This window comes from Panthera leo, chromosome B4 (assembly GCF_018350215.1).
Source record: "Panthera leo isolate Ple1 chromosome B4, P.leo_Ple1_pat1.1, whole genome shotgun sequence".
Classification (NCBI taxonomy): domain Eukaryota; kingdom Metazoa; phylum Chordata; class Mammalia; order Carnivora; family Felidae; genus Panthera; species Panthera leo.
Genome location: NC_056685.1, coordinates 63206943 through 63234250, shown reverse-complemented (window position 1 = coordinate 63234250; position 27308 = coordinate 63206943). Strand labels below are relative to the sequence as shown.

The 27308-nt window shown below is 36.5% G+C and overlaps 1 protein-coding gene across 9 annotated transcripts in view; it reads left to right on the top strand.

Annotated features, from left to right (window-relative positions):
- The window catches only part of CAPRIN2 (caprin family member 2), a 45128-nt gene extending 18739 nt beyond the window's left edge, over positions 1–26389 (top strand). The window contains exons 6-19 of one of the 9 annotated variants that reach the window (XM_042946183.1): positions 272–354; positions 2830–2997; positions 4021–4064; positions 4973–5647; positions 8154–8276; positions 10093–10174; positions 11189–11244; positions 14209–14313; positions 16417–16563; positions 19082–19250; positions 20667–20846; positions 21610–21710; positions 24241–24304; positions 25470–26389. In XM_042946183.1, the coding sequence (XP_042802117.1) occupies positions 272–354; positions 2830–2997; positions 4021–4064; positions 4973–5647; positions 8154–8276; positions 10093–10174; positions 11189–11244; positions 14209–14313; positions 16417–16563; positions 19082–19250; positions 20667–20846; positions 21610–21710; positions 24241–24304; positions 25470–26038 (2566 nt within the window). In that variant the 3' untranslated portion in view covers positions 26039–26389. Of the gene's footprint in view, positions 1–271; positions 355–2829; positions 2998–4020; positions 4065–4972; positions 5648–8153; positions 8277–10092; positions 10175–11188; positions 11245–14208; positions 14314–16416; positions 16564–19081; positions 19251–20663; positions 20847–21609; positions 21711–24240; positions 24305–25425 lie in introns of all 9 variants that reach the window. The other 8 variants (XM_042946182.1, XM_042946187.1, XM_042946188.1 and 5 more) reach the window with 8 other exon arrangements.
- Positions 26390–27308: the final 919 nt, after the last annotated feature.

Genomic DNA, 27308 nt, shown 5'->3' with positions numbered 1-27308 from the left:
ACAGCCTCAAACTCTTTTTGGTGTGTTCCTTAGTGGGTCTATTTGGTACAATATTTTAGTTGTTTTTAAGAGAAAATGCTTACGTTTGATATCCATAAATAGGCATTTAGTCATCTTTTACAAAATTTTAACTTTTTGAGAGAGTAAAAAGACAAAATTAACCTTGAATGTCCTGATTGTTGACGAGTTCTACCATGTAAGTTGTACTGCTCCACATGTATATGTGTGTACCTCTAAAGCTACTTCGTTCTGCTCTGCTTTTCCTTGTCAGTGTTGAAGACCAGATGGAGCAGTCATCCTTGTACTTTTGGGACCTTTTGGAAGGTAGTGAAAAAGCAGTGGTAGGAACGACATGTGAGTTTTCTCTACTCTGGACTTATGCACTAAATACTAGACTTTATGTTTAGAAGTTTAGTATGATATTGAGGGCTGAAACTGTGTCAGTTCATTAGAACTTACATGTCTGACAATGCTATATTCATAGGGAAAAAGATCTCTGTTTAGTTTGGTTAAAAGCAGCTACTGTGGGGGCACCTGGGTGGCTTGGTCGGTTAAGTGTCCGACTTCCGCTCAGGTCATGATCTCGCGGTCTGTGAGTTCGAGCCCCACGTCGGGCTCTGTGCTGACAGCTCAGAGCCTGGAGCCTGTTTCAGATTCTGTGTCTCCCTCTCTCTCTGCCCCTCCCCTGTTCATGCTCTGTCTCTGTCTCAAAAATAAATAAACGTTAAAAATAAAAAAAAAAAAAAAAAAGGCAGCTACTGTATAATCATACTCACTAAATGGAACCTAGGGAGAGTTTTTAAGTGGCAAGTTAAGTGGCAAGTTTAAGTGGCAAGGTTAAGTGATTCTCAAATCACTATGATTTGAGAATAAGAGCTAAAGACTAGTGCTGGCTTCAACACCGGCTTGACCATTTTGGGGTTCAGTTCTCTGCATAGCAGTACCGTACTAGTTCTATTTAAGAATCTTAAATACATACATTGTTATGTATCGGACCTGCCTAAGAAAATGGGGATGGCTTGGCTACATAGTCTTTTGAAGCATTGTTGTCTGTCAATCTGGAAATGATCTGGAGAGAAAGAGTCTTTTGGCTTCCTAAATAGACTTCAGCCAAATGACCAAGTACAAATGAACATTAAGTACATAGTTTTGTGTACTAGCTTAGGATAATGAGAACATTACAAGCTGGTAAACATTTTTGTTAGTAGTGAATGCTTCCTTTTTTGGAAATATATTTGTAGTATAATGCTTTCAAAATTTCTATGTCCTTTCAAGTTTAAATTATAGAAATTTTTTTCTTGGTTAGAATGCGAAATGATACAAATAACTTTGAGACATAGTTTGACAGTTTCTTACAAGTGAATGCTTACCAAATGACCAAGCGATTATACGGCAAGTACCCAAGAGAATTATAAACACATGTTCACGTAAGTACTTGACATGAATGTTCATACCAGCTTCATTCATGATAGCCCCAAACTGAATACAACTTAGATGTACATCAACTGATAATTGATAAACAAAATATGGTATGTTCATACAATAGAATCTACTCAGGAATAAAGAAAGGATAAACTGTTGATACATGCAACAACATGGATGAATCTCAAAATAATTATGCTGAGTGAAAGAAGCCAGACCAAAAAAAGTGATACTTATTATATGATCCCATTTATATGGAATTTTAGAAAAGACATAACTAGAATGATAGCAGGTCAGTTGTTGCCAGGGAGTGGGAGGAGGGGATTGATATAAAAGGGACACGAGGGAACTTTTGATGAAAATGTTTTATATCATGGTTCTGGTGGAAGTAACATGACTATGTATCTACTAAAACTGTACACTTAAAATGACTGAACTAAAATGAATGAACTAAAATTATATCTCAAAGTTTATTAAAAAAATAATAAACAGGGCGGCTGGGTGGCTCAATTGGTTAAGCGTCTGACTTCAGCTTGCATCATGATCTCATGGTTTGTAAGTGGAGCCCGCTTCGATTTCTGTGTCTCCCTCTCTCTGCCCCTGCCCTGCTCGTGCTGTGTCTCTCTATCAAAAATAAGTGAATATTAAAAAAAAAAAAATACTAAAAACCTGTCATAGTACTACTCCTATGAAAGGAATAATAGACCCAAATCAAGTATGGGCACCCAAACGTAATTTGGGAATTATGTTTTTAGGGGATATTAAAAGTGAAATAGACTTTAGATCTGTTTATGGTGCAGCTACTTTAACATCATTTTAAGATTTTTCTTGTTCATCAAATGGTGATATGCTCAAATGGTGATATGCTAAGAGTCACAGCATAATTCAAGAGTAAAATCTTTATCATGGGATTTTGGAGTTTAAAAATCCTTTAGAGATCGTCCAAGATAGGGTTTTCTAATGGTTATGTTTGAGGAACTTTTACTTCTATAAAGCCTTAATTACTTGGAAGGTAGAATAATTGCTATTTGTGATGTCTTTGGGACAGATAGGAAAAATGGCTTTTCTCTCAGTTCAGGGAACAGATGTGTGCTTTTGTAACATAGCCTTTGATTAGGGTCTCTGATTTTAGCCGTTTTTCAAATGGTGGAAATGGAGGCCCAGAGAAACTTAAGTGACTTGCTAAACTTTGGGATTCTGATCTTTAAAATTTATATTGATTCAGCATGACAGAAATATGGCTTGCACATTTGCTGTTCATGATACTGACCAGTTCTTTGAATCCCCCCAATGTGGGGTGTTGACATACTGTAACTAGGATAAAATTATATTAGGATTTCTATTCTAAATAATTTTCCGTGAACTATTAGGTTATGTGATAACTAAGTCTTAATCACTCTTTCTTAGACAAACACATGAAAGATCTGCTGTCTAAATTGCTGAACTCAGGCTATTTTGAAAGTATCCCAGTCCCAAAAAATGCTAAGGAGAAAGAAGTATCATTGGAGGAAGAAATGCTAATAAAATCAGAGAAGAAAAAACAATTATTGAAAACTGAATCTGTCAAAGAGTCAGGTTTGTTGTGATCTTGGAAATTCTTTATAGTAGTTGCATTTTTAATATTTACACAGAATGAGTGAAATCATTGTAAAAGGATTGCCTTATTTTAATTTGTTAATTTCTACACGCATGGAAATCTTTACTTGCTGCAGGATAAACTTAGGTTTAGAATAGGTCTCTAGGTTTTATTACTGTGATTTACAGAATGAATGCTAACAGAAACATAGGTTATCCTTTGTTACAAGAGAATACCCTGCTGAAATGAGGCCCTTATGGAATTTGAATGAACCTCTTTGTTAAATTGTTAGTAGGATAATTCCATTTAAAATTGTCACTTAAAATGTTTATAGTAGAATCCAATATGGTAGTAGAATGAGAATATAAATAATCTAAGGTTAACATATTTGGAAAATGTTTGCCAAAATCAGTAAATGTACTTTTCAAAATTCCACCTTTCTTAAGGGAAGAAATATTTTGAGGGAATGACAGTTTTGCTCCTGTCTGTGGAAGCTCAATTTATTAAAAAAAAGTCATCTCTATGGGGGTAGAGAAGGCAGAGTTCCAGTGGCCACTACTAGCATGATTCAAGTCATTTCTTATGTCTACTTTCTATTAGTTCTTAACACTTAGTCTAATGCTTTAGGGTTTCCATTCCCTTACTACCTTCCAACCTTAAACTGGCTCGTAGGAGACCTTTAAGGCCTGTTTCAATGACTAATTTTTACGCCATGGGACTAGAGGTATAATTTCAACTTGAAAGAAGCTGTATTTGTGTGTAAGAGGAGATAGTCTTATTTTCAATCAGTTTTTAACTGCAACTTGACTTTAGAAAAGTGTCATATAAGGAGAACTACTAGCTTTAGCTAGTCTCAGACCACGTGTTTTTGACCAACAAGCAATAGTGAGAATTACTCCTGCCATTAATATATTTCATTGTACTGTCCCTTTTTTTTAAATATGTTACTAGAATGAATTACAGTTGTAATAAGTCTAAAAATGTAGTTTAGTATTTGCTTAATACTCCTTTTATCTTTTCAGAGTCTCTTATGGAACTTGCACAGCCAGAGATACAACCACAAGAGGTAAGTTTCTGAAAGGTAATTTGCTGATTTTGGCTTTTGAGACTTTTGTATTGTGTTGCATTTAGGAGCTGAGGCTCTGGAACTAGGTTTCTTAAACTTGAATCCTAGTTTTGTAGCTTATGAGCTTAGTGACTTTGGCTACGATGTCTAGCCCAGCTGTGTCTGCTCTCCTCATGTATATAGAATAGGGATAATAGTAATGCCTGCCTTATGAGGCATCTTGTGAGGATGAAAGGAGTCAAATTCTAAATTACTTAGAATTTGAATTTGACCTGGTGCACAGTAAACTGCTCAAGCGTTAGCTACTGTTCTTGGCCCTTTAAAGATGGGTAGGATTTTGCTCTCGTTAGAACTTACTCACGTTGGTAATAAAGTGTTTGTTCTCTTTTTGAAGTGACATTGAAATTCATGGAAGCTGAAAAAAACCAAAGAGTCAAAGTCACAGTATGACTGATAGAGAAATAAAGAAAAGGCTGCTAATTCAGGAAACATAAGGCTTAAGGTTAAATAGTGTAAATGTGTGTAGTTGAACTATATCCTCTGCCTTAACATTTTAGGGAGTCGGGTAGTAGAGTGGTCTAAGGTTGGCAGAGGCAGAATAACCTTGGTCAAAGAGCCTGAGTCAAGCAAACGTGGCACGGTGATGTGCAGTTCTTAGGTGGGTCAAGTATACATTGCTACTGTTGAAGTATCAAAGGTTGTATTTCTGTTAACTGAGGGAAAAGGAATGGACAAAAACATAGGATGGTCTTTTCAAGTAGGATAAGGACAGAAATTTCCTGTTAGTTTAGTATAGTGACTCAGACCAATGGACATAGGAATACTAATAGAGTTCAGTGTTCCCCTCAAGGTCTCTCAAGGTCTTTTATAAATCTTGTGACTCAAGCACGTATTTTCCTCTGGTCTAGTTTCTTAACAGACGTTACATGACAGAAGTAGATTATTCAAGCAAACAAGATGAAGAGCAATCTTGGGAAGCAGATTATGCTAGAAAACCAAATCTCCCCAAATGTTGGGATATGCTTACTGAACCCGATGGTCAGGAGAAGAAACAGGAATCCTTCAAGTCTTGGGAGCCTTCTGTTAAGCACCAGGAGGTATCAAAGCCTGCAGTTTCCTTAGAACAGAGGAAACAAGATCCAAAACTCAGGTCTACTCTGCAGGAAGAGCAGAAGAAGCAGGATGTCTCTAAACCTAAGCCAGCTCCTAGCCAGTGGAAGCAAGAAACTCCTAAATCCAAAACAGGATATACTCAAGAAGAACAGAAGAAGCAGGAGACACCAAAACCTTGGCCAGTTCAGCTGCAGAAAGAACAGGATCCAAAGAAGCAATCTCCAAAGTCTTGGACACCTTCTGTGCAGAATGAACAGGACGTCACCAAGTCATGGGCCACTCCCATGTGTGAAGACCAGGATGCAAGACAGCCAGAGACTCCAAAATCCTGGGAAAATAATGTTGAGAGTCAAAAACGCCCTTTAACACCACAATCACAGATTTCTCCAAAGTCCTGGGGGGTAGCTCCAGCAAGCCTCATACCAAATGACCAGCTCCTGCCCAGGAAGTTTAATACTGAACCCAAAGATGTGAGTTTGTTTTTATCAGTCTGCTCTGGTCAATGTAGGCATAAGTAAGGACTGGTGGTAGTCATAACTTTTTAGTCCTCTTTAAAAAGAATCTCCGAAATCTGTGTTAAATTCATGTATAAAGTATTTCACTTAACTCCTTAACATGTAATTGGTTTTCCCTTGAAATTGGAAGTAGACCTAGTCTGTGTTTTAAGCCTAAGCTGAGGTGAAATTTCCACAGTTAGAAACTATTGTTTGAATGCCAAAATTTTAATGACATGATATGACATGAAAATAGTGAATAGCTCAGACAAGACCTTAGTGTGAACACATGAGAAATGTAAATGCATGTCACAAGACGAGGGGCTTGTTTTACTGTGTTTCATTCATCATCTTCTGCCTGGCACATGGATGACCTTTTCTGACAGAAGTTACATTTTTCTGTATTCTCTTGAGTTTCTTTCACTCTTTGTAATCACTCAGGTTAGCCTGCACTCTTTGAAGAAGGTACATGGTGGTTGCAGATATTCCAGTAGTAGGTCGGGTAGGATCTGAATTAGTTCTCCATTTCTGTTTCAAAATGAGAATTTTTCTGGAAGTGGAAACTATAGGCTTTAAATATTCTGTAACTAAGTTTGGAATATGAGATTTAGTTCAAATAGAAGACCTCATTCTGTTAATGATAACCTATTTCAAGAAGATAAGAAGGCTTATAATGAATAAGCCTTGGATACACTGCTATTAAGGTTATTAAATTACAAGTTATTTACTTCTATTTAAATATGAACTTGTTACTACCTTGTTTGCTAAGAAATGTGAACTTATCTTCCTAGTGTTTTCCATCTCTGTCTAGTAGTGTTCCCTGCACTTCGTGCCATTTTAGCCAGAGGCTCTCTGATAAATCTTTGGTCCCCTAACAGTGTGAAAAACTTTTGCTTGGAGAAATCAAAGCATTGCTTTTTATAAATAAACTGCCAAAGGGGTGCCTGGGTTGCTCAGTCGGTTAAGCATCCGACTTTGGTTCAGGTCATGATCTCACGGTTTTTTAGTTCGAGCCCCGCTTCGGGCCCTGTGCTGACAGCTCAGAGCCTGGAGCCTGCTTCAGATTCTGTGTCTCCCCGTCTCTCGGCCCCTCTCATGCTCATGTGCTGTCTCTCTCTGTCTCTCAATAATAAATAAACATTAAAAAAAATAAAAAAAAAACAAAACAAAATCTGCCACTGCTTCAGTTTTGCTTTATGGGAAGAGAACTTCAGAGTTACTTGTCTCCCTTTGCTCACCTTTTTCCCTCTTTTCTTCAAGTGCTAATATCAATTTCAGCTTCTTCCTGACTCTATAGAAGATTGATAGCCTTATTTCATTAACCAGATATCACACAACAGTAATTGTAATATGACAACTATTTTGAGAAACTTACTTAAAAAACCCAATTTAATATTTCAGTAAAGCTGTTTTAAGAAATTTAAAATTCCATTAAGTATAGTAGTACTGAGCCTTTACCTTACCAGAATATTATGCTATATGTTGGATAGTATGTAGAATTAGTTGGAAAGGCCAAAACTCATTTAATTTGTCTTTATGGTACAGACTGCATTATATTGAATTTGCAGGGCCTTTCAGTGACTGAGAGGACACTTGTCTATATAGTACACTGTCTCTCTGTCTTGCAATCTCAGCTTTCTAGAACATGACTAAGTACAGTCAAGGACAAAATAGAGTTCAAAGCTAAAAGACTAGATAACGTGAAATTAATCACTAACGCTAATACTTTTCTCCTAAAAGAGTCTTTCGTATATTCACTTAGGATTTATTAACTCTTATTTTGTATGACACTTTTGACAAGCTTAGCTGTGTGACTTCCCAGTGAATTAGAAGGTGGAGAAGAGGAGCTGGTGGAGACAGACACTGGCAGCTGTAAGATGTTAACCATATCAGCATTAGGTCAGCATTCAGGGTATGCAGCTTTCATAAGCAACTTAGCGTGAGGACTAACCACTTTATAAACATCGTTAGTCCCCCAAAGTATACTTAACCTGATAACAAAATATAGTAGTGAATTTTTTCAACCTTAGGATGTGTTTGTATACATATTTACTTCTTAATGTTTCTGAAAGCAGACATTTAAAAGTGGAATGTGGTGATAGTAACTTTTTCTCTGGGGAAAAAAAATCATTTGCGTGTCTTACAGTTAGTGGTATCTTATAAAGAATATCATCAGCTGATTGTCCATAATGAAAAAACTTTCTGTCAAGGAAGTTTTGTTACTCTGGGTCTTCCCTTTGAAAAGAGGTTGTTTTAGAAAGATATCCATTAGAGGTATTGTGAAAGGGAAAAAGTGTTTATAAAGTTTGCTTAAATTATTTAGAAACTGTATTGTTGTGGAAATTCTTTACCTGACATAAATCTGATAAATGTGCTTTGCTATGTGTTCTGGTTTCATTAAGATGTAGTGATAAGGTGAGTTTCCTGAATTAGGCTGTTGAATGTGAATTTCGCTCTTATACATTGTGGGTTTATTTTGTAGGTGCCTAAGCCTATGCATCAGCCTGTAGGTTCTTCCTCGACCCTTCCAAAGGATCCAGTATTGAGGAAAGAAAAACTGCAGGATCTGATGACCCAGATTCAAGGAACTTGTAACTTTATGCAAGTATGAGCCATTCTTAAATGAATCTTAAATGATATTCCTGGGGCTACTCGCTTCTAATCAGAAGTATTACAGTGAAGTGTTTTGTTTTTTTTTAATGTTTATTTATTTTTAGAGAGAGAGAGGCAGAGACACAGGGTGTGAGCAAGAGGAAGGGCAGAGAGAGTGGGAGACACAGGATCTGAAGCAGGCTCCAGGCTCTGAGCTGTCAGCACAAAGCCTGATGCAGGACTTGAACTCACAAACCGTGAGATGTGACCCGAGCCAAAGTCAGACACTTAACTGACTAAGCCACCCAGGCATTCCTGTAACGAAGTTGCTAAGAGCTTAGGTTCTGGTGTTCAGAATGCATGGGAATTCTGGCCACTTCCTAGGTCTCACAGTTCAGGCAAGTTACTTTACTCTTTGCCTTGGTTCTTTTTTTGAAAAATGAGGATAATAATTCTTATTCCTAAGTTTGTTGTGAGTAATGAAATGAATTAAACATGTAAAAAGTATAAGTGTTCAAATATATTTTCTGCTGTAGATCATTGGTAGTTTCCACTCAGACTGTGAGAACCTACTCTGTGCTTGGCATTCTGGTAGGTGCTATTGTGTGTAGAAAATCATAAGACATTTATTGCCTTCAAGGAGTTTATATTCCAGTTGTATAAGATTTTAACTTGTGGCAATAGTTAAGTGCTAAATTGTGTCATACAGAGTCTTACAGAATTTCAGAATAGTACAATATTATTGAAGGAGGAAGTAGACAAATAAGATCTTTTTGTGTAGTAAAAAGATCTTGAGCTTTGGAGTTAGACTTGTGTTTAAATCCTGGTTCTGCTATTTACTGGCTATAAAATCCATGGCAAGTTATTTAGCCTGTAATCCTCTACTTATGAGGGAATTCCTTACCCATTTAGGTTATTTGAAGATGAAAAGTGATTGCTACAAGGGTAGCTTAATTATTCAAAATGTTGGAAACATTTGAAAACTAAGATAGGCAGATGGGAGAGAGAATCGTTACTCATTATGAAAGATCAGAGAGCATGAATGAGCTAGATTAGTGGTTGAGATGAGACTGTTAAACCCCCAGTTGTTGGACATAATAAAAGCAAGGTTACAGAATTAATGCTTGTGTTTAAGAGCTTAAGTCAGGAGTTTTTTGTTTTTTTTTTTCATAGTTAAGCTTTGGAATTACTTGACATGATTTTAAGGTTTGACAGTTACTTTAGATTTTAACTCTTAACTCTTTCTCTTATGAAGACTAAGTTTTTGGAGTATCTGGGTGGCTCAGTTGGTTAAGCGTCCAATTCTCTATTTTGGCTTAGGTCATGATCTCACAGTTTATGGGATTGAGCCCTGCATCAGGCTCCGCTGATAGCATGGAGCCTGCTTGGGATTCTCTCTCTATTCCTCTTTCTCTGCCTCTGCCCTGCTCATGAGTGCTCTCTCTCATAATAAACACTTTTTTTTTTAAAATAAAGAGTAAGTTATCAACATTTTGAGATAGTTATTAGCTAGATTCTTATAGCTAATAGCTATGGACAGTGTTGTGAGTAATGCAATGGTAATAGCTTTTAAACAGTTTATTTTTTTTTAAGTTTATTTATTTTTGAGAGAGAACACAGGAAGGGCAGAGAGAGAGAAATCCAAGCAAGCTCCACACCATCAGCACAGAGCCCAACATGGGGCTTGATCTCATCAACTGTGAGATCATGACCTGAACCGATATCAAGAGTCAGACACCCAACTGACTGAGTCACCCAGGTGCCCCAATGGTAATAGCTTTTAAATGAATAATTGTTTCTAGTCATGATTTAGAAAATCTTGTCTTTAGGAATCTATTCTGGATTTTGACAAACCTTCAAGTGCAATTCCATCGTCACAGCCGCCTTCAACTACTCCAGGTAGCCCAGTAGGTATGTAATCATAACTGAGAGTAAACATGCATAGGTCCAACATTTGTTACCTCTTACAAATAATTTTACTCTAGATATCTTAAGGGTTAAATTGTGTCTCTGTGTTAATTCTAAATGTATCTATGTGTCATCAGTTATATATGGGTAAATTACCAATAAGACATTAGTGTGCTCACCTGACCTGTTTGCCTTTTATAGAAGGTCTCCAGATGGTTAAATGGAGAAACACAAGCTGGTTTTGCAAATTTTGAAGTGATTGGGGTCCTTTTGACTCTATAAATCTAGGATTGAAACTTTTTGATCCCAATTATGAGTGAAATTACATCAGTGATATTTAGTACATCGATTAACACAGTACCTAATGACGGAACCTAGAATTGAATCTGGCCTGACGTTAGGCTTTTTGCTCTATACTCATTTATTTCAGGGGAGGAATGAGGTATTTGAAGCCACAGTCCAGTTGTAGTGAGCAGACACCAACTAGAAGATGGGTGTAGTAATTCCTGGATGAAGTAAGGAGAATGAAGAGTAATTAACAAAAGTGATAGACATTAACAAGAAAAAACCAAACCGAAACTATATAATTGAAAAGCATATTAATATACATGACCAAAGGGGGGAAAAAAACCTGAAAAGACATATGACCCAGCTAAGAGTTATTTTGAAACTTGGAATTTGAGTGTATCACTTGATTACTATTCATGATAGCTTAGATTTTATCTTCCAGTTTACTATTACTAGTCATTTTTTAAAGTAATAGATTTTTGGAAGCTTTGAAATGCTGCTTTTGCCCTTTTAACCTTAAAACATCATGCGTGTCACAGATGGGACTAGTGTCTCCCAAATCCTCTCTGACTCTTTAGAGCTCTCACAGAAAATTCATGATGGCCTTGAGACCTAGTTTTTCTAGCTATGGCTTATTTTGTAAAGTATAAACTTTTAGTTTCCACCCAGTTGATATGCATAAACTTTTCTCCTCCCTCAATAGTTTACTGTTGATTTCACTCTCTGCAGCATCTACAGAACAAAATCTTTCCAGTCAAAGTGATTTTCTTCAAGAGCCATTACAGGTAACTTCTCCAAAGTGATCTTTCTTTGCTATTTTTAATTTCTTTGTTATTCAGGGAAGAAACTCTTGCTTTGGTAAGATAGATCAGACTTGCTGATTCTAATATACCTAACTAAATTATTGAAAGTGTTCTAAGGATATCTAGTTTTTTAGATTAAGTACAACTGGCCCTCCAAAGGTTACCTAATGATCATGGGGAAGACATCTGTTAAAATAGAGAAGGCTGGCAGACTTTAATAAGGAAAGAGCAAGCCTGAAGAATTCAGAGATACCTTGTCTGGGAATCTTACTCTGCCCTTGGCTACTTAAGTCACTTTGGCAGAGCAGCATAGTCAAGAGTCTAAAGAAAGATACTAATTTTGTTTAGCACATGGTTAGCTAATCTCCTGCCTCCCTTCACACATAAGAGTTGACATTCTGAGGAACTGATTTTCACAGAACACCTTAGATTTACAAAGGAACCAGATCATTGAGATCTCTGATGCCACATTGCACTTCTATCAATAGTAAGTTCAAGAAAAAAAAAAGTACAAGGTTTGATAGTTTTCTGGTCATTACCTTTAAAAAAATTATCAGGATCCCTCTGAAAACTTTATGGCAATTTTCTTAACAATAGCATCCCTGATAGGTTAAGTATTTTGACCAGATGGCTCAACAGTTATTGCCTTCCTGTCCAAAAACTTCTGAGTAAATACCATTTGTTTACAGTGGTTTATATTTAGTTGATAAGGTATGGCTCAGTTTTCAAAATGTATTTATTGAGCTGAGTCCCTCACCCTACTCACTGGTTTAAGGGTTCCATGTTACCTGTTCTAGCTGTTAGGGTTCTACATGAGGCTTTCAATGGACAAGTTAAAGGTTTTCAAAAAGCTGTTGGTCTAGTTTAGTAGTTCTCAGGGGCAGGTCTGTGGATGGCTGCATCAGAAGCACTTGATCACTTTAATAAAGGTATCTATATATATCTCTGTATATATATCTATATATCTATCTGTAAGGTTTTTTTAATTTTTTTTTTTTTTTTTTTTGAGAGAGACAGCAGAAGTGGGGGAGGGGCAGAGAGAGAGGGAGACACAGAAGCAGGCTCCAGGCTCCAAGCCATCAGCACAGAGCCTGACGCAGGGCTTGAACTCATGAACCACAAGATCATGACGTGAGCTGAAGTCAGAGGCTTAACTGACTGAACCACCCAGGTGCCCCTAAAGATATATCTATCTAGATATCACCTTAGACCTAGTGGATCAGAATTTCCAGGGGCGTTATCTAGACATCTATATTTGTAATAAGCTTCCTGGGTGAATCTGCACATGCGTTGTTTGGGAATCACAGGTCCCCAGCATCATGTTTACTCACCAATACCTAAAACTGCTTTCAGCTGGTCTGCTTAAAGAGCAGTAATTTGGAAGCAAGAATTGCCATAACTTCTAAAGAAATACTAATGTGAAGAATTTATCTTTATTTTTTGTTGTTGTTGTTGTTAAGTGAACCTTTTAAATTCAAAAGCTCAGGTATCAATGTCTTAGCTTAACATTTGTAAATCTTTCTGTAGCAGGAAACTTCTGTCCCCACAATACCCAGTTCCAATTATTTTGGGCAGTTGTCTTGTTATTTTAGAAAGAGGACCAGAAGAAAGACCTAGTTTTAGAAACACTACAGTATCATAATAGTTCTAATATTTTAGTCGGATCTAAATTATACCTATTTATTTAGGTATATAAAATTTCAAAAGGATTAAAAATTTTTTTTTCTTAAGACCTCTTTTAAAACTTGGTCCCCATCTCCTTCCCAAGAAGTGGCCTATTATGATGACCCTCTCTAGAAGGTCACTGAAATGTAACTGCTCTGGATATTTGGTTGCCATTAATTAGTTTCCAATTAACCCATTTTATTACTTGGGCTTCTGAGATTGAGATAAAAGGAGTAGATTCATGTCATGGACACTTCAGACCTTGTGATTGCTGGATTTTTATAGATCTCTCCCTGTTATGTTCTAATATCTTTGTGCCATAGAATTCTTTTGTAGCCACTTTGTTTTTTATTGGTTACAGTTGTCACAGCCTTAGTTTTTCCTGTGCTTGCTTTCTTCCAGTTTTTGTTTTATGTTATTAGCTTTAACATTTTGTTAGAATTTTGGTGACTCTGTAATTTATGTAGAGCTTATCCTTCCTTTCTTTCTTTCTTTCTTTCTTTCTTTCTTTCTTTCTTTCTTTCTTTCTTAATGTTTATTCTTGAGGGAGAGAGAGACAGAGTGTGAATGGGGGAGGAGCAGAGAGAGAGGGAGACACAGAATCTGAAGCAGGCTCCAGGCTCTGAGCTGTCAGCACAGAGCCCGATGTGGGGCTCGAACTCACAAGCCATGAGATCATGACCTGAGCCGAAGTTGGACACTTAACCGACTAAGCCACACAGGCGCCCTAAGCTTATCATTTCTATTTGTACTTCTGCCTACCTCTTTAAGACAGTGGGAGCACAGAGAGCCAAACCACAGTTACTGTGATCCCTGGCAGAGCTGTGCCCACAGTGTTGAATGTGCCCTGAGCTGCTTCCATTGAACTGCTGTTGAGGGCCAGATGTTCCATCTGCTGTTGAGGCCCAGGTTTCTAGGACCAAGAATCTTGATAAATGAGGATGGGATTAGATGTATAGCTTTGGTGACCAGGCCTGGAAAGGCAATTTAGCTGACTGCTTGGGTTTGACTCTCACCACTAACTTAATTTTTGTGTGATATTGGATCCATTACTTAACTTATCTTTGCCTATGCCTTATTGTCTATAAAATGGGGATGGTTGTATCTACCTCACAGGGTTATTGTTAGGACTAAACACGTGAATATGTATAAAGTGTTTAGCATAGTATTTGGCACTAGTGAGTGCTTGGTAAGAGTTACGTGTTATGAAGCTCAGGACTCAAGAAATATAAAGTGAACAAAATGTGCCTTTTATCATGTTTTATATCTTCCTGTGTCTAGGCTGCTTCTTCTTCAGTTACTTGTAGCTCAAATGCTTGCTTGGTTACTACTGATCAGGCTTCTTCGGGATCTGAAACAGAGTTTATGACCTCAGAGACTCCTGAGGTAATAAGAGGCCAATTGTGTTAATTTCTTTTCTGTCTAAAATAATAGCAGAACCAGCTTACCTTATGCATTACAGGCATGATCAGTTGAATTATTTAACATTTATACTTGACTAATGTATTGCTTTCTGTAGATATTGTCCTGGAATTACAGGTAACTTTGCTGTGACTTTGCCATATAAGTAAACTTAGTAGTGTGTAATGCCTTATCACATACAATAAATATGTCTAAATTGCTGTTGTCAAAAAAGATGAAAAGTTTTAGGTAGGAGTAAGTCAAGTTTCTCACTATATATATTATATTGATGGAATCCTTAGCAGAAAAATCTACTTACATAACTGAAACTCAATAAATTTATAGTGTTAATATTAGCACTACCTCCATAAGAATGAATTACATTTTCTTTTGGCTAATTTTGTCAAAAGCATTTTGATAGCACAGTTGACCCTTGAACAATATGGTCTTGAACTGTGAAGGTCCACTTATACGTTTTAGTTTTTTGATAACTACAATACTGTAAATGTATGTTCTTATGATTTTCTTTTTTTTTAAATTAGGTTTTAATTTTAATTCCATTTAGTTAACATGCAGTGTAATATTAGTTTCAGGTGTATGATATTGTGACTCAACACTTCCTTAAATCATCCTGTGCTCCTCACAATAAATGTACTCCTTAAATCCCCATCATGTATTTAACCCATTTCCCCTCTGGTAACCATCGGTTGGTTCTGTGTAGTTAAGAGTCTTGTTTCTTGGTTTGTCTCTCTCTCTTTTTTTTCTCTTCTTCCCCCCCCCCCCCCTTGGCTCATTTGTTTTGTTTCTTAAATTCCATATATGAGTAAAATCTTACAGTATTTATCTTTCTCTGGCTGAGTTCTTTTGCTTAGCATTATCCTCTCTAGCTTATCCCTGTTGTTGCAAATGGCAAGATTTCATTCTTTTTTATGGCTGAATAATATTTCATTACACACACACGCACGCATACACCACATCTTTATCCATTCATCTACTGATGGACACTGGGCCTTATGCTTTTCTTAACATTGTCTTTTCTCTAGGTTACTTTGTTGTAAGAATACAATATATAATACGTATACCTTACAAAATATGTGTTAATCGACTGTTTATATTATTGGTAAGGCTTCCTTTCCATCTCTATAAGCTATTAGTAGTTAAGTTTTTGGGGAGTCAAGAGTTATATGTGGATTTTTGACTTTGGGGTTCAGCACTCCTAACCTGTGTGTTTTTCAAGGGTCAACTATATTATGTTTGTGCTTTCAATTCTAAAATGATAGTTTTTGCTAAGTTTGAGCAAATCCTTGAAATAGGTATAGCAAGATAGCATGATTTTTTTAGATTAATTTAGCAGCTCTTAGATTTTACTATTTTTGGTTCGCTATTATACAAGATAATGTATTCATTACAGAATATAAGAATATATAGATACACATTAATTTTTATGGTGTAGACTTGGTCTAAATTAAAATTACTTGGTTCCTCATTTTAAGAAGAGGAAGGTGTGACCAAGTGAGTCACAGCTCTCTGTTTCATAATCTGATTAGGACTGGGTTTTTGGTATCTTTTTAAGCCTTTGGATTTGTAATCTGTTACATCAAGGATTTGCTTATTACCATAGATAAGTATTATTTAAATTAGATCAGGTTTGATTTTCTTTTTTAAAGGCAGCTGACTTAGAAATCCAGGAATAAGACTTTAAAATCAAGAAAAATTAACATTGACTAAGCAACTAACCCAAGATTTTTCGTAATTCTTCTGTATAGATTTGGAATAATATTAGATTCTTAGTTGGAAACTACCGTTTCAGGGTTTGACTAGGTACTCATAAAAAGTTCAGTACCTCATCTGTTAGACTGATTAATAGTAAGACTCTTTCACTTAGTCAGCAAGCTGTGCACAGCAAATGCTAGTGTGCATCCTCAGCAGTTGTGATTTGAAATTGTAAGCAGAAGCTATTCTTTTGCATTCCTGTGTCCGAATGTCATCCTATAGAACTTGCTGACTTAGGCCAGTCTGGGGTTTAGTGTAAGTTAACTGCTTGTTATATGGCAGGTGATTGGCTGATGCTGCATTTCTCCTTCCCAGGCAGCAGTTCCCCCAAGCAAGCAACCATCTTCACTAGCTTCTTCAAATCCTCCCATGTCAAAGGGCTCTGAACAGGGCTTCCAGTCACCTCCAGCAAGTAGTAGTTCAGTAACGATTAACACAGCGCCCTTTCAAGCCATGCAGACAGTGAGTATGAAACGTGAATGGTGATTACAGTTCATTGTTCCTGTTAAAAAGCCATTGTTTCTCTTACGTCCATTATTGGGTACTTACTATGTGAAAAACTTTGCCTTTTGTATTGCTCTTATTTGGGTTGATCCTTGCTTTGTCCAATGCAAATATTGTTTGTGGTGAAAGAGTATTAAATCCAAAGCCTTGAGAATTTTGAATGGATATTTTATCAGAACATTTTCCCCACTCAGAAAATTAGTAGCAGGCAAAGCTGAGGGTTCATATTAATTAAAAAAAAAATGTGTGAGTGAGAAACATAATTTTCTGTGAACAGCTTAATAATACTAACCATTACTAATACCACACTAGTGATGTTCCATAGCATCAATAGCCTGAAATATAGGGCACATACTTGGGTGTTCTGTCATTCTGGAAACTTTCATTTGATTTTATTTTGATCTTATGCTGATTTTGGATAATTGTTCCAATTTGTGTGGTATTCTGAATTACACATTCCTCTGCAAATTGTTTAAGCTTAAAACATTTTTCAAGGTAATATACCTAGGTTTATATGTTTACTCTCTGAAACAGAATAGTATAGAACAGTTCTTTAGAAAAAAAGTCTGAGCCAGTAAGTATCTGATGATGCTTAATGCCCCACTCTGGATACTTTTCAGTGATGGTGGTCGGGTGGGGCCAGTGGAGTGGCAATGGAAAGCAGATACAATGCAGGGAGATAAGCTTTTGAATTCAGGCACCTAAATTCACTAGTTTTATCCTTCATGCTTGGCCTCTTAGAACTGATTAGTTTCTTTGTTTTCCCTCTTGCCCTGTCCCTCCTGCACAGTGTTGCCACATTGGTTTTATTATCTTTTTCTCGTTAATGAAATCAGATACTGTTCTTAATCACTGGGGTTGGGTATTGGCAGTGAAAAAGAGACAAGTCTTTGTGCTCAAGAAGCTTACATTTGATAATGGAGGTGAGAGGGCTAGAGAGAAAAATATACACATACACATATATATGTGTATACGTATACATATGTATATATATGTATATACATATGGGGAAATGTCACCTGTGTCATGGGGAAAAATGGAGCAGGGTAAGGGAGCTGGAGAGTAATGGAAGTGCTATTTTATAGACAATGGCCAGAGTCTGGACAGGTCATTTGCCTGCCATGTGGTAGAAATTTGGTAGGTGGCAGATTTTTTTCATCTTTAATTTTTGAAAAAGTACTCTCTTGGCCTGTGTAGCTTTCATGCTCAGTAAGCATTATTATATCATAATAGCAGGAAGATTAATTTTTGTATTTGAGTTTAGATCTACTAGAAACCAAATAGGTTTTTTTTGGCCATAGTAAAATATGTATGACATAAAATTTACCATTTTAACCATTTTTAAGTATATAATTCAGTGATGTTTAGTACATCTACAGTGTTGTACAACCATTTCCACTGTTTCCAAAACATTTTCATCATCCAAACCATTAAACTATACTCATTAAATAATAGCTTTTTATTCCTCCCTCTCTCCAGCTTCTAGTAACCTATCTTCTTTTTGCCTCATTACCTGTTCTAAGTACTCAGATAAGTGGAATCACATTATTTGCCCTTTTGTATATGACTTATTTCATTTAGCAAAATATTTTCAAGGTTTATTCATGTTGTATTATGGATCAGAATTTCATTTTTTTATAGCTAAATAATATTCTATTGTATGTCTATACCACATTTTGTTTATCCATTCAGCTGTTGGACATTTCGATTGTTTCCACCTTTTGCCTATTGTTTTGTTTTTTTTTTTAATGTTTTTTTTTTTAACGTTTATTTTTGAGACAGAGACAGAGCATGAATGGGGGAGGGGCAGAGAGAGAGGGAGACACAGAACCGGAAGCAGGCTCCAGACTCTCAGCCATCAGCCCAGAGCCTGACGTGGGGCTCGGACTCACGGTCCGTGAGATCGTGACCTGAGCTGAAGTCGGACGCTTAACCGACTGAGCCACCCAGGCGCCCCCCCTTTTGCCTATTGTGAATAATGCTGCTATGAACATTGATGTACAAAATGTGAGCCTCTGCTTTCAGTACTTTTGGTTATATTTTAGAAGTGGATTTGCTGGATCATATGGTAATTGCATGTTTAACTTTTTGAGGAACAACCACACTGTTTTCTACAGTTGGTTGCACCATTTTACATTCCTACCAGTAATGCACAAGGCTCAAATTACACCACATCTTTGCCAACACTTAGATTTTCTCTCTCTCTTTTTTTTTTTTTTTCTTTTGGTAACAGCCATCCTAATGAGTATGAAGTGGTATATTATTGTGGTTTTGATTTGTATTTCCCTAATGACTGTGATGCTGAGCATCTTTTCATGTGCTTATTGGCCATTTCTCTTCTTTGGAGAAATGTCCATTCAAGTCCTTTGCCTGTCAAATAGAAGTTTTTGAATGTTGGAGAATTTTGTTGGATGTCATCCTTAATCCTTTTCTATGAAACATTACAAAGGACTTAGTGTACCCTTTGTCTCTTAAGGTGTTTAATGTTAATGCACCTCTGCCTCCACGGAAAGAACAAGAAGTAAAAGAATCCCCTTATTCACCTGGCTACAATCAAAGTTTTACTACAGCAAGTACACAAACACCACCCCAGTGCCAACTGCCAGCTATACATGTAGAACAAACTGTCCTTTCTCAAGAGACTGGTAAGATCTTTGCATATGATATTTTGAAGACTTAGATGACAGCTAGTAGAATGGAAAGTAATTCAGTAGTGATACTTTAAGGGTTCTTTCTTGACTAGTAAGCATTATTTCTTCGCATGTTCAAGTGTTGAGAAACACTTAAATGCCTTTCTTCTATTAATTAAGTTCGCCTATTAATTTTAACTTTTGTAGAGGTAGAACCTAGATGGTTGATTAAACCTTGAAGTAGGTTCATATTTTTAAATCTGATTGCTTTGATTACCATGGACAGTAATAGGAGTAGATAGGGCGATATATATATATATATATATCGCCCTATCTACTATAGAAGTGCCCGTCTTCTACTTAGAAGAGTTTTGAAATCACTCTGTTGAATCTTTTAGCACAGACAGATAGGTATCTGGCCTTTTCTCTCTTTTTCCCTCTTACAATAAAGCATTGATTAATGCAAAGATATAATTTAGTATGCTTTTCCATTGTTTGCTTAGAGATGAAAAACTATTTTGCTCTTTTATGCTATCCAAATACATGAAAGAATAGGCAACTTTGTAGTTATTTCCTAATTTGATAAACACCTGTAGATTTTTAGTGTTGGTGTTTCAGATCCCCATTGAGTTTTCTAAAACTTAAGCCTGAGTAAATGAGTTGAACATTAGAGGTATTTGGTTACTCACAAGAGATACTAAATGTAAATCCTTGGACCTAGCCACCAATGACCTCATTCTGTTCTCACTTGTACTGAGTGAAAACATTGTGTAGATGATTTACATAAGGGATATTTGTCCTGTGCCTTCTTAGGTATAGTATTAATTAAAATTCATTGTCTTTTACTCCTTGATCTGGGGTGTTTAGCCTTTTTTCCTTTAATTGTGGCCAAATATACATAACATAAAATTTACCATTTTAACCATTTTTAAGTGTATGGCCAGATGGTTGTGTAGCCATCACCACCATTCATCTCTAAGGACTTTTTCATCTTTCCCAAATGAACTCTGTACCCATTTAACACTAACTCTCCATTCCCCCTCTTCCTACTGCCCCCTGGCAACTACCATTCTACTCTATGAATTTGACTACTCTAGGTACTTACCTAGAGTAAGTGGAAACAGACAGTATTTGTCCTTTTGTGACTGGCCTATTTCGTTTAGCATAATGTCTTCAAGATTTCATCCATGTTGTAGCATGTGTCAGAATTTCTTACCTTTTTAAGGCTGAATAATATTCTATTACCTAAATATATGTATAGATACCAGGATCTCTATATATACGTACGTGTATATATAGCACCTGTTTTTTTTTTTTTCAAAGGGAGAAAATTATATTAAAGGTTTTGATATACAGTGACTTTTAAGTATAAAGAATATTAAATCTTTGTTACCATTTAACTCTTGGACTTAAAACTGTTTCCTTAAGCAGCAAGTTATCCTGATGGAACTATTCAAGTAAGCAATGGTAGCCTTGCCTTTTACCCAGCACAGACGAATGTATTTCCCAGACCCTCTCAACCATTTGTCAATAGCCGGGGATCTGTTAGAGGATGTACTCGTGGTGGGAGATTACTAACCAATTCGTATCGGTCCCCTGGTGGTTATAAAGGTATGCTCTGAACAAAATTTAATTATACTGAATTATTTTGTTTATATATTTACTTAACTCAAACTATTTTTACTTTACCTTGTTCCTTTTTTAGTTGCCCTCCATATTGTGGTAGAAAATTCCCTATTTCTGTAAAATATAGCTTTTCTAATATACCTATTGCCTATATAACAGAGGAACTTTTTGTATGAAAAGCAGATTGATCCTGTGACTTGCTGCAGTGAAAGGTTGAGCATCTTTCTTTTCCGGGGATGAATTTGGGTTTTCATATTTGAATACTTACTTTTTTTTAATTGACTTGACTGCCCCAAGTCAAACTATGTCAAATAAAAATATGTCTCAAAATGTGTCATAATCAGTGCCCATTTTCTAGTTATTTTTCTATGAGAGGATACTATACATAAAAATATAAATTTTGAGACTATAATAGTGATATTTTCTTAAGTCTTAGATATGGTTCCACATGTTATTCTCTTGGTATTAGCAGAATTGCGCTAGACAGGCCTTAACCATGCACCTTTTTGAACCCCATCTGCATTGCAGCAGTAGTAAATCTCTGCCCTTGGCTTATTTGAAGTTAGCGGTATTTTATAAATATGTGTTTTCCTGTGGAAGCAATATTAGTAGAGTTTGCTTAAAGAAGGCATAAATCTAATGATGGTATTATAGGATCAGTTTAACTTTTAAAGTGGTATAGAATTAGACTATTTAAAAGTTTAGTATAATTTTGCCCATAATTTTATTTAAGTTGTTTGTTTATTAGGTTTTGATACTTATAGAGGACCACCTTCAATTACCAATGGAAATTATAGCCAGCTACAGTTCCAAGCTAGAGAGTATCCTGGAACACCTTATTCCCAAAGGGTAAGAATAGTTGTCATAGTTGAATAATATAGTACAGTTGTTGATGTTAAGCTGTGATTAAACTATAGCCGAGTCACAGTGTATTTGGTATAAGGCACTCTTTGTTTTTTTTAAATTTTTGAAATGTTTATTTTTGAGAGAGAGTTAGACAGAATGTGAGCAGGGGAGGGGCAGAGACAGACAGAATCCAAAGCAGGCTTCAGGCTCTTAGCTGTCAGCACAGAGTCTGACACGGGGCTTCAACCCACAAACCGTGAGATCATGACCTGAGCTGGAGTCCAACACTTAACTGACTGAGCCACCCAGACACTCCAAGGCACTCTTTGTTTTAGAACTACTTGTCAGTACTGTGGAGAGTTGAGTTGGAAGCTTTTCAAGTAACCCACAGAAGATAAATGACAATTGTCTGTTACACAGAACTTAGAAGGTCTTAAGAACTTTATTTATCATGTTGTTTGCATTAACTCATTCACTCCTCTACCTTTTGAGAGAAACTGGGGTTCAGAAACAAATTACTTATCTGAGGTCACTCAGCAAATGAATGGTAGAATTAACATGAGACTGCATGTTTCCTAACTCCAGACCCTATGAGCTTAACTTTATTATTTTCTTTTCCTTTTTTTTTGAAGGGGAGAGAATCTCACACAGTCCCCATGCTCCATGTGGAGCCCGACATGGGGCTTAATCCCACGATTCTGGGATCATGACCTGAACTGAAATCAAGATTTGGGTGCTTAGCCGACTGAGCCACCTAGGCGCCCCAACTTCATTATGTTGCTTTCAGTTTAACTTTTCTAGGTACCTGGTGTAGCAAAAGTATTTTTCAAAAATTTATTTTTTTGTTTATTTTTATTTGAATAGCTCAGATTTTCTTTACTACATATGATAAAAGACTGGTAAGAGGTTAGACATTCTACTTTAACAAACCGTGGGACCTCTTTGTCATTGATCATCTATGGATATGACTAAATACGTCAGAATTTTCAGTTTTGAAGTTTTACAAGTTTTTAAGTATGTGGTTTCCCACTGAGTTCTGTTGTGATATAAAGTACCTGTTTTTGAGGAGCTTACAGTTCGTTAAATGAGGTAAGGTAGATGTCTATACAGAGACAGTATTGAAAAGGGGGTTAAGAACACACCTCGAAGAACACACCAAATCACTTAAATGACTTGGGTTTGATTCCTGATTTCATCACTTCCTTTGTTGTGTGACCTTGGGTATGTTTGAGTAAACTTTCTGATCTGTGGTTCCTCATCTGTTGGATGAAGACTCAATCTTACTCTGAAGTGTTGTGAGGATTACTTTCTGAGATATCCTGAGGATTAAGTGAATTAACATACATGAAGGCTTAGCACGGTAATGTCAGACAGTAATGAACAGCTCCTTTAAAAAAAAAAAATTTTTTTTTTAAATATTTTATTTATTTTTTGAGTGTAAGGAGGGAGAGGCAAAGAGAGAGACAGGATCTGAAGCAGGCTCTGCACTGACAGGCTGACAGTAGCCAGTCTGCTGTGGGGCTTGAACTCAGGAATCGTGAGATCATAACGTGAACTGAAGTTGGAGGCTCAACTGACTGAGCCACCCAGGTGTCTGTAATGGAGCTGTTCTTAACACCAATATTCTGGAATTTTTTGTGCTGCTTTAAATGTCTTGCTGGGGTGCCTGGCTGGCTCAGTCAGTATAGCATGTGACTTTTGATCCTCAGGGTCATGAGGTCAAGCCCCACATTAGGCATAGAGGTTACATTAAAAAAAAAAAAAAAAGAAAGTAAATTTCTTGCTGAGAAAACATGAGATAGTTGTTGTATTGGGAAAAGGATTAGGAGTTTGGGGTAGGAGACTTAATTATTGTGTGCCTTCTTGTCCTGTTTAAATTTTTTATTGCATGTGTTTATTTTTATTGTATGTGCTAATTTAATGCCACTGATCATTCTTTTCATGTGTTGTCTGGAGGCTGACTTTCAACATACCTGGGAGTCTGTTTGAAATGTTGCCTCGTGAACATTTTTTTCTTGAGGATATTAAATTATGTTTTCAGGCAATAGTACATTCATATGGTATAATTCTTACCAACCTCTCTGTCAAAACAAAACAAAATCCTGACGTAGTTCATAATTGTCTTCACAGTTTGATCTATAAATAGAGCAAGATTGAAATAGTCTGTGTTCTTGCCTTATTATTTCCCTTTATCTTGCGATAAGGGATAGAGGACCAGGCCATATTTCTGAATTTCCCTCATTACCTCACATTGTATCTTTTACATAGTGTTTCCTGGATGCCTTCTTGTTTTTGCAATTATTAGCATACCTAATTGGTCAGGTTAATTCACAGATGAAGCAAGTATTGCTATTGTTGCCCTTTTTGCCTTTCTTGGTGTTTGGAAACATCTGAGCCTCTGTGGCTGCTGGGGAAGGGTAGAGAAAAGGCTAAGAGGACTTTAATCTTACAAATTTACCAGCCAATAACACTGGGAAAGGACTATCATCTTGCATTTTTGGTGCCAAGGTTAAATATTACGCGTTCATTTCAGGATAATTTCCAGCAGTGTTACAAGCGAGGAGGGACATCTGGTGGTCCTCGGACAAATTCAAGAGGTAAGGATGATTAACTGGGTTACACAGAACATACCTCTAGATCTTTCTTTGTCTTCTGTGAAGTTCTCCCCAGAGTACATTGTTTTCACCATTTAGCTTTTAAAGTTTTCATTTTGCATAAATGTAGTACTGAAGACCTGAGGGAAATACTAGACTAACTGAAATGGCTGTGGAAACCAGTTGTCCATTTAAATTAAAAGTGTATGTGTGTGCTTTTTCAGTTTGATTGACGCCACAGCATAATTCAGCCTTTGATATGTATTCATCTTGCATACTTCAAATAGTTTCATGTGATGATTCAGAATGATGTTTCTTGTAATAATGGGCATTTCTAGATACTCTAGTGTCACTACATTGAAAGATAGGAAAAAGCAGCAATTAAGACACCATGACTTGAAATTTCAGAAGATATTATAATACTTTTTAAAATGTGAAGGTTTAATAGGACCTTTAGTAGAAAAGATTCAGTGTAACTGAGAAAATCAAGAATTACCGAAGATTAACTAACTTTATCACAGAAAAACAATCTTTTCCTTTTAAGAAAGCAATCAGTATTCACACTGCCTTGGCCTTCTATCTGAGCTATGTTTTTGTGTAGTACTTAAAACATTAAGATTTCATGATATCACATTAACTTGGAAATGAAGAACAGGCATTCATCATGGGACTTAGTATCATAACAGAGTATCTTTGAGTGGCGAGTAGTTCTAAAAGTTGGTTCTTTTATGTAATCTCAGTTTTCTTGAGTCCTTGTACATTAGATAGTTTGAGTAGATTTATCACTGAGGAATGAAGAACTGAGTGAGAATTACAGAAGAAAGATAAAAGAAGTAAAAAGAGTGTTCAAACCTGGGTTTCAGACTTTGCTAATCTTTAGTAACTTAGCATTTCCTGGAGGCTTATTTTCTTAAAAAAAAAAAATCTTAAAAAAACAATGAGGCCCACCAGACAAGATCATCTAGGTCCTTTTTGGCTTAATAGTAATATGAAAGCCTATTGCTAGAAAACTTTAGAAAAGTATACTGTAGCTATACTTTGTTGTTTTTGTTTTAGAATTTACTATAAAATGTATTTTTATCTGTATTTCAGTAGCCGACTAATGTTAAATATTGTGTTCAAAGCTAACTGCTTCATTATGAGAAACTCACTGTTGCTAATAAAACAGCAGGGTGGAGTGATTCTTCTCAGGTGAGCAGCCCAGAAAGAGACAACGAAACGTTTAACAGTGGTGACTCTGGACAAGGAGACTCCCGTAGCATGACCCCTGTGGATGTGCCCGTGACAAATCCAGCAGCCACCATACTGCCAGTACACGTCTATCCCCTGCCTCAGCAGATGCGCGTTGCCTTCTCAGCAGCCAGAACCTCTAATCTCGCCCCTGGAACTTTAGACCAACCTATCGTGTTTGATCTTCTTCTAAACAACTTGGGAGAAACTTTTGATCTTCAGCTTGGTAGATTTAATTGCCCGGTGAATGGCACTTATGTTTTCATTTTTCACATGCTAAAGCTGGCAGTGAATGTGCCACTATATGTCAACCTCATGAAGAATGAAGAGGTCTTGGTATCTGCCTATGCCAATGATGGTGCTCCAGACCATGAAACTGCTAGCAATCATGCAATTCTTCAGCTCTTCCAGGGAGACCAGATATGGTTACGTTTGCACAGGGGAGCAATTTATGGAAGTAGTTGGAAATATTCTACATTTTCAGGCTATCTTCTTTATCAAGATTGAAAGTCAGTACAGAATTGACAGTAAAAGAATGGTGTTCTAATTAGTAGGGTTAAAGGAGAAGTAGTCTTTGCCCTTGTGACTGGTTTAGGAAAATGTTTTCTTTCCTAGAGGAAGGTGGAGGTCCTTACTTTTTTTGTTTTCCTCCCCAAGGTGAAAAATTTCAAGCTGAATGACAATTAGCACTAATCTGGCACTTTATAAATTGTGATGTAGCCTCGCTAGTCAAGCTGTGAATGTATATTGTTTGCACTTAATCCTTAACTGTATTAACGTTCAGCTTACTAAACTGACTGCCTCAAGTTCAGGCAAGTTATAATGCCTTGTTGTGCCTCAATAAAAAAGTTACATGCACCTTCAGTGTTCTTATTTGATTAAACATTTAGTTAAGGGGTAAAGTATTGAATTTTTTGCTATGCATCACTGATAACTTTTGGATGGGTGTTAATTCATGGTTCATACTATTATTTTAAAGTAAGACTATATATAATAGCTCTTTTTAGAGTTTTCTCTGATGTTATACCTGTCATTCATCAGAAGATATCATCTGTTTTCCTTTGGCTAAATAACATTTCTTTTTGAAGCTATTTTGCATTAGGACATGCTATTATCTGTTAGCTATTTTTAAGTACCTACTACTTGTATAATAATACAGGAAACAATAGTAGATAGGTACAGAGCTAATACTACTGGTCTGACATCAGTGAAGCTTATACCTTCTAGTGGATTCTCAATTTGAGTAGGTAGAATGTTTAAAAGATTTCTGGTCAGGCAGTGCTGTGTTTGAGTCCTGATTTTGCCACTTAGTTACTGATCTTGGGCAAGTTATTTTACCTCTAAGATCCCCCCTACCTTCTCTTTCTCTCTCTCTCTCTCTCTCTTTTTTAATAGACCATTTCCACGACCTCCTAGGGCAAATGTGAAGTTCAACTAAGAATATCTAAAAGACTTAACACAGTGCCTGGCACGTAAGCATTTAATAAATGTTAGGTGCTATGATTTTTTTTCATTCCACATACTTACAGAATTGTGTGTGTGTGTGTGATGTAGTATTAGTATAGCAGGCATTGACAGAGTTTAGTAACCATTTTAGGCATATATTCTCACACTTCACAATTTTTTTTTTCTAAATTTTTTCTTTTTAACGTTTATTTATTTTTGAGACAGAGAGAGACAGAGCATGAACGGGGGAGGGTCAGAGAGGGAGGGAGACACAGAATCTGAAACAGGCTCCAGGCTCTGAGCTGTCAGCACAGAGCCCGACGCGGGGCTC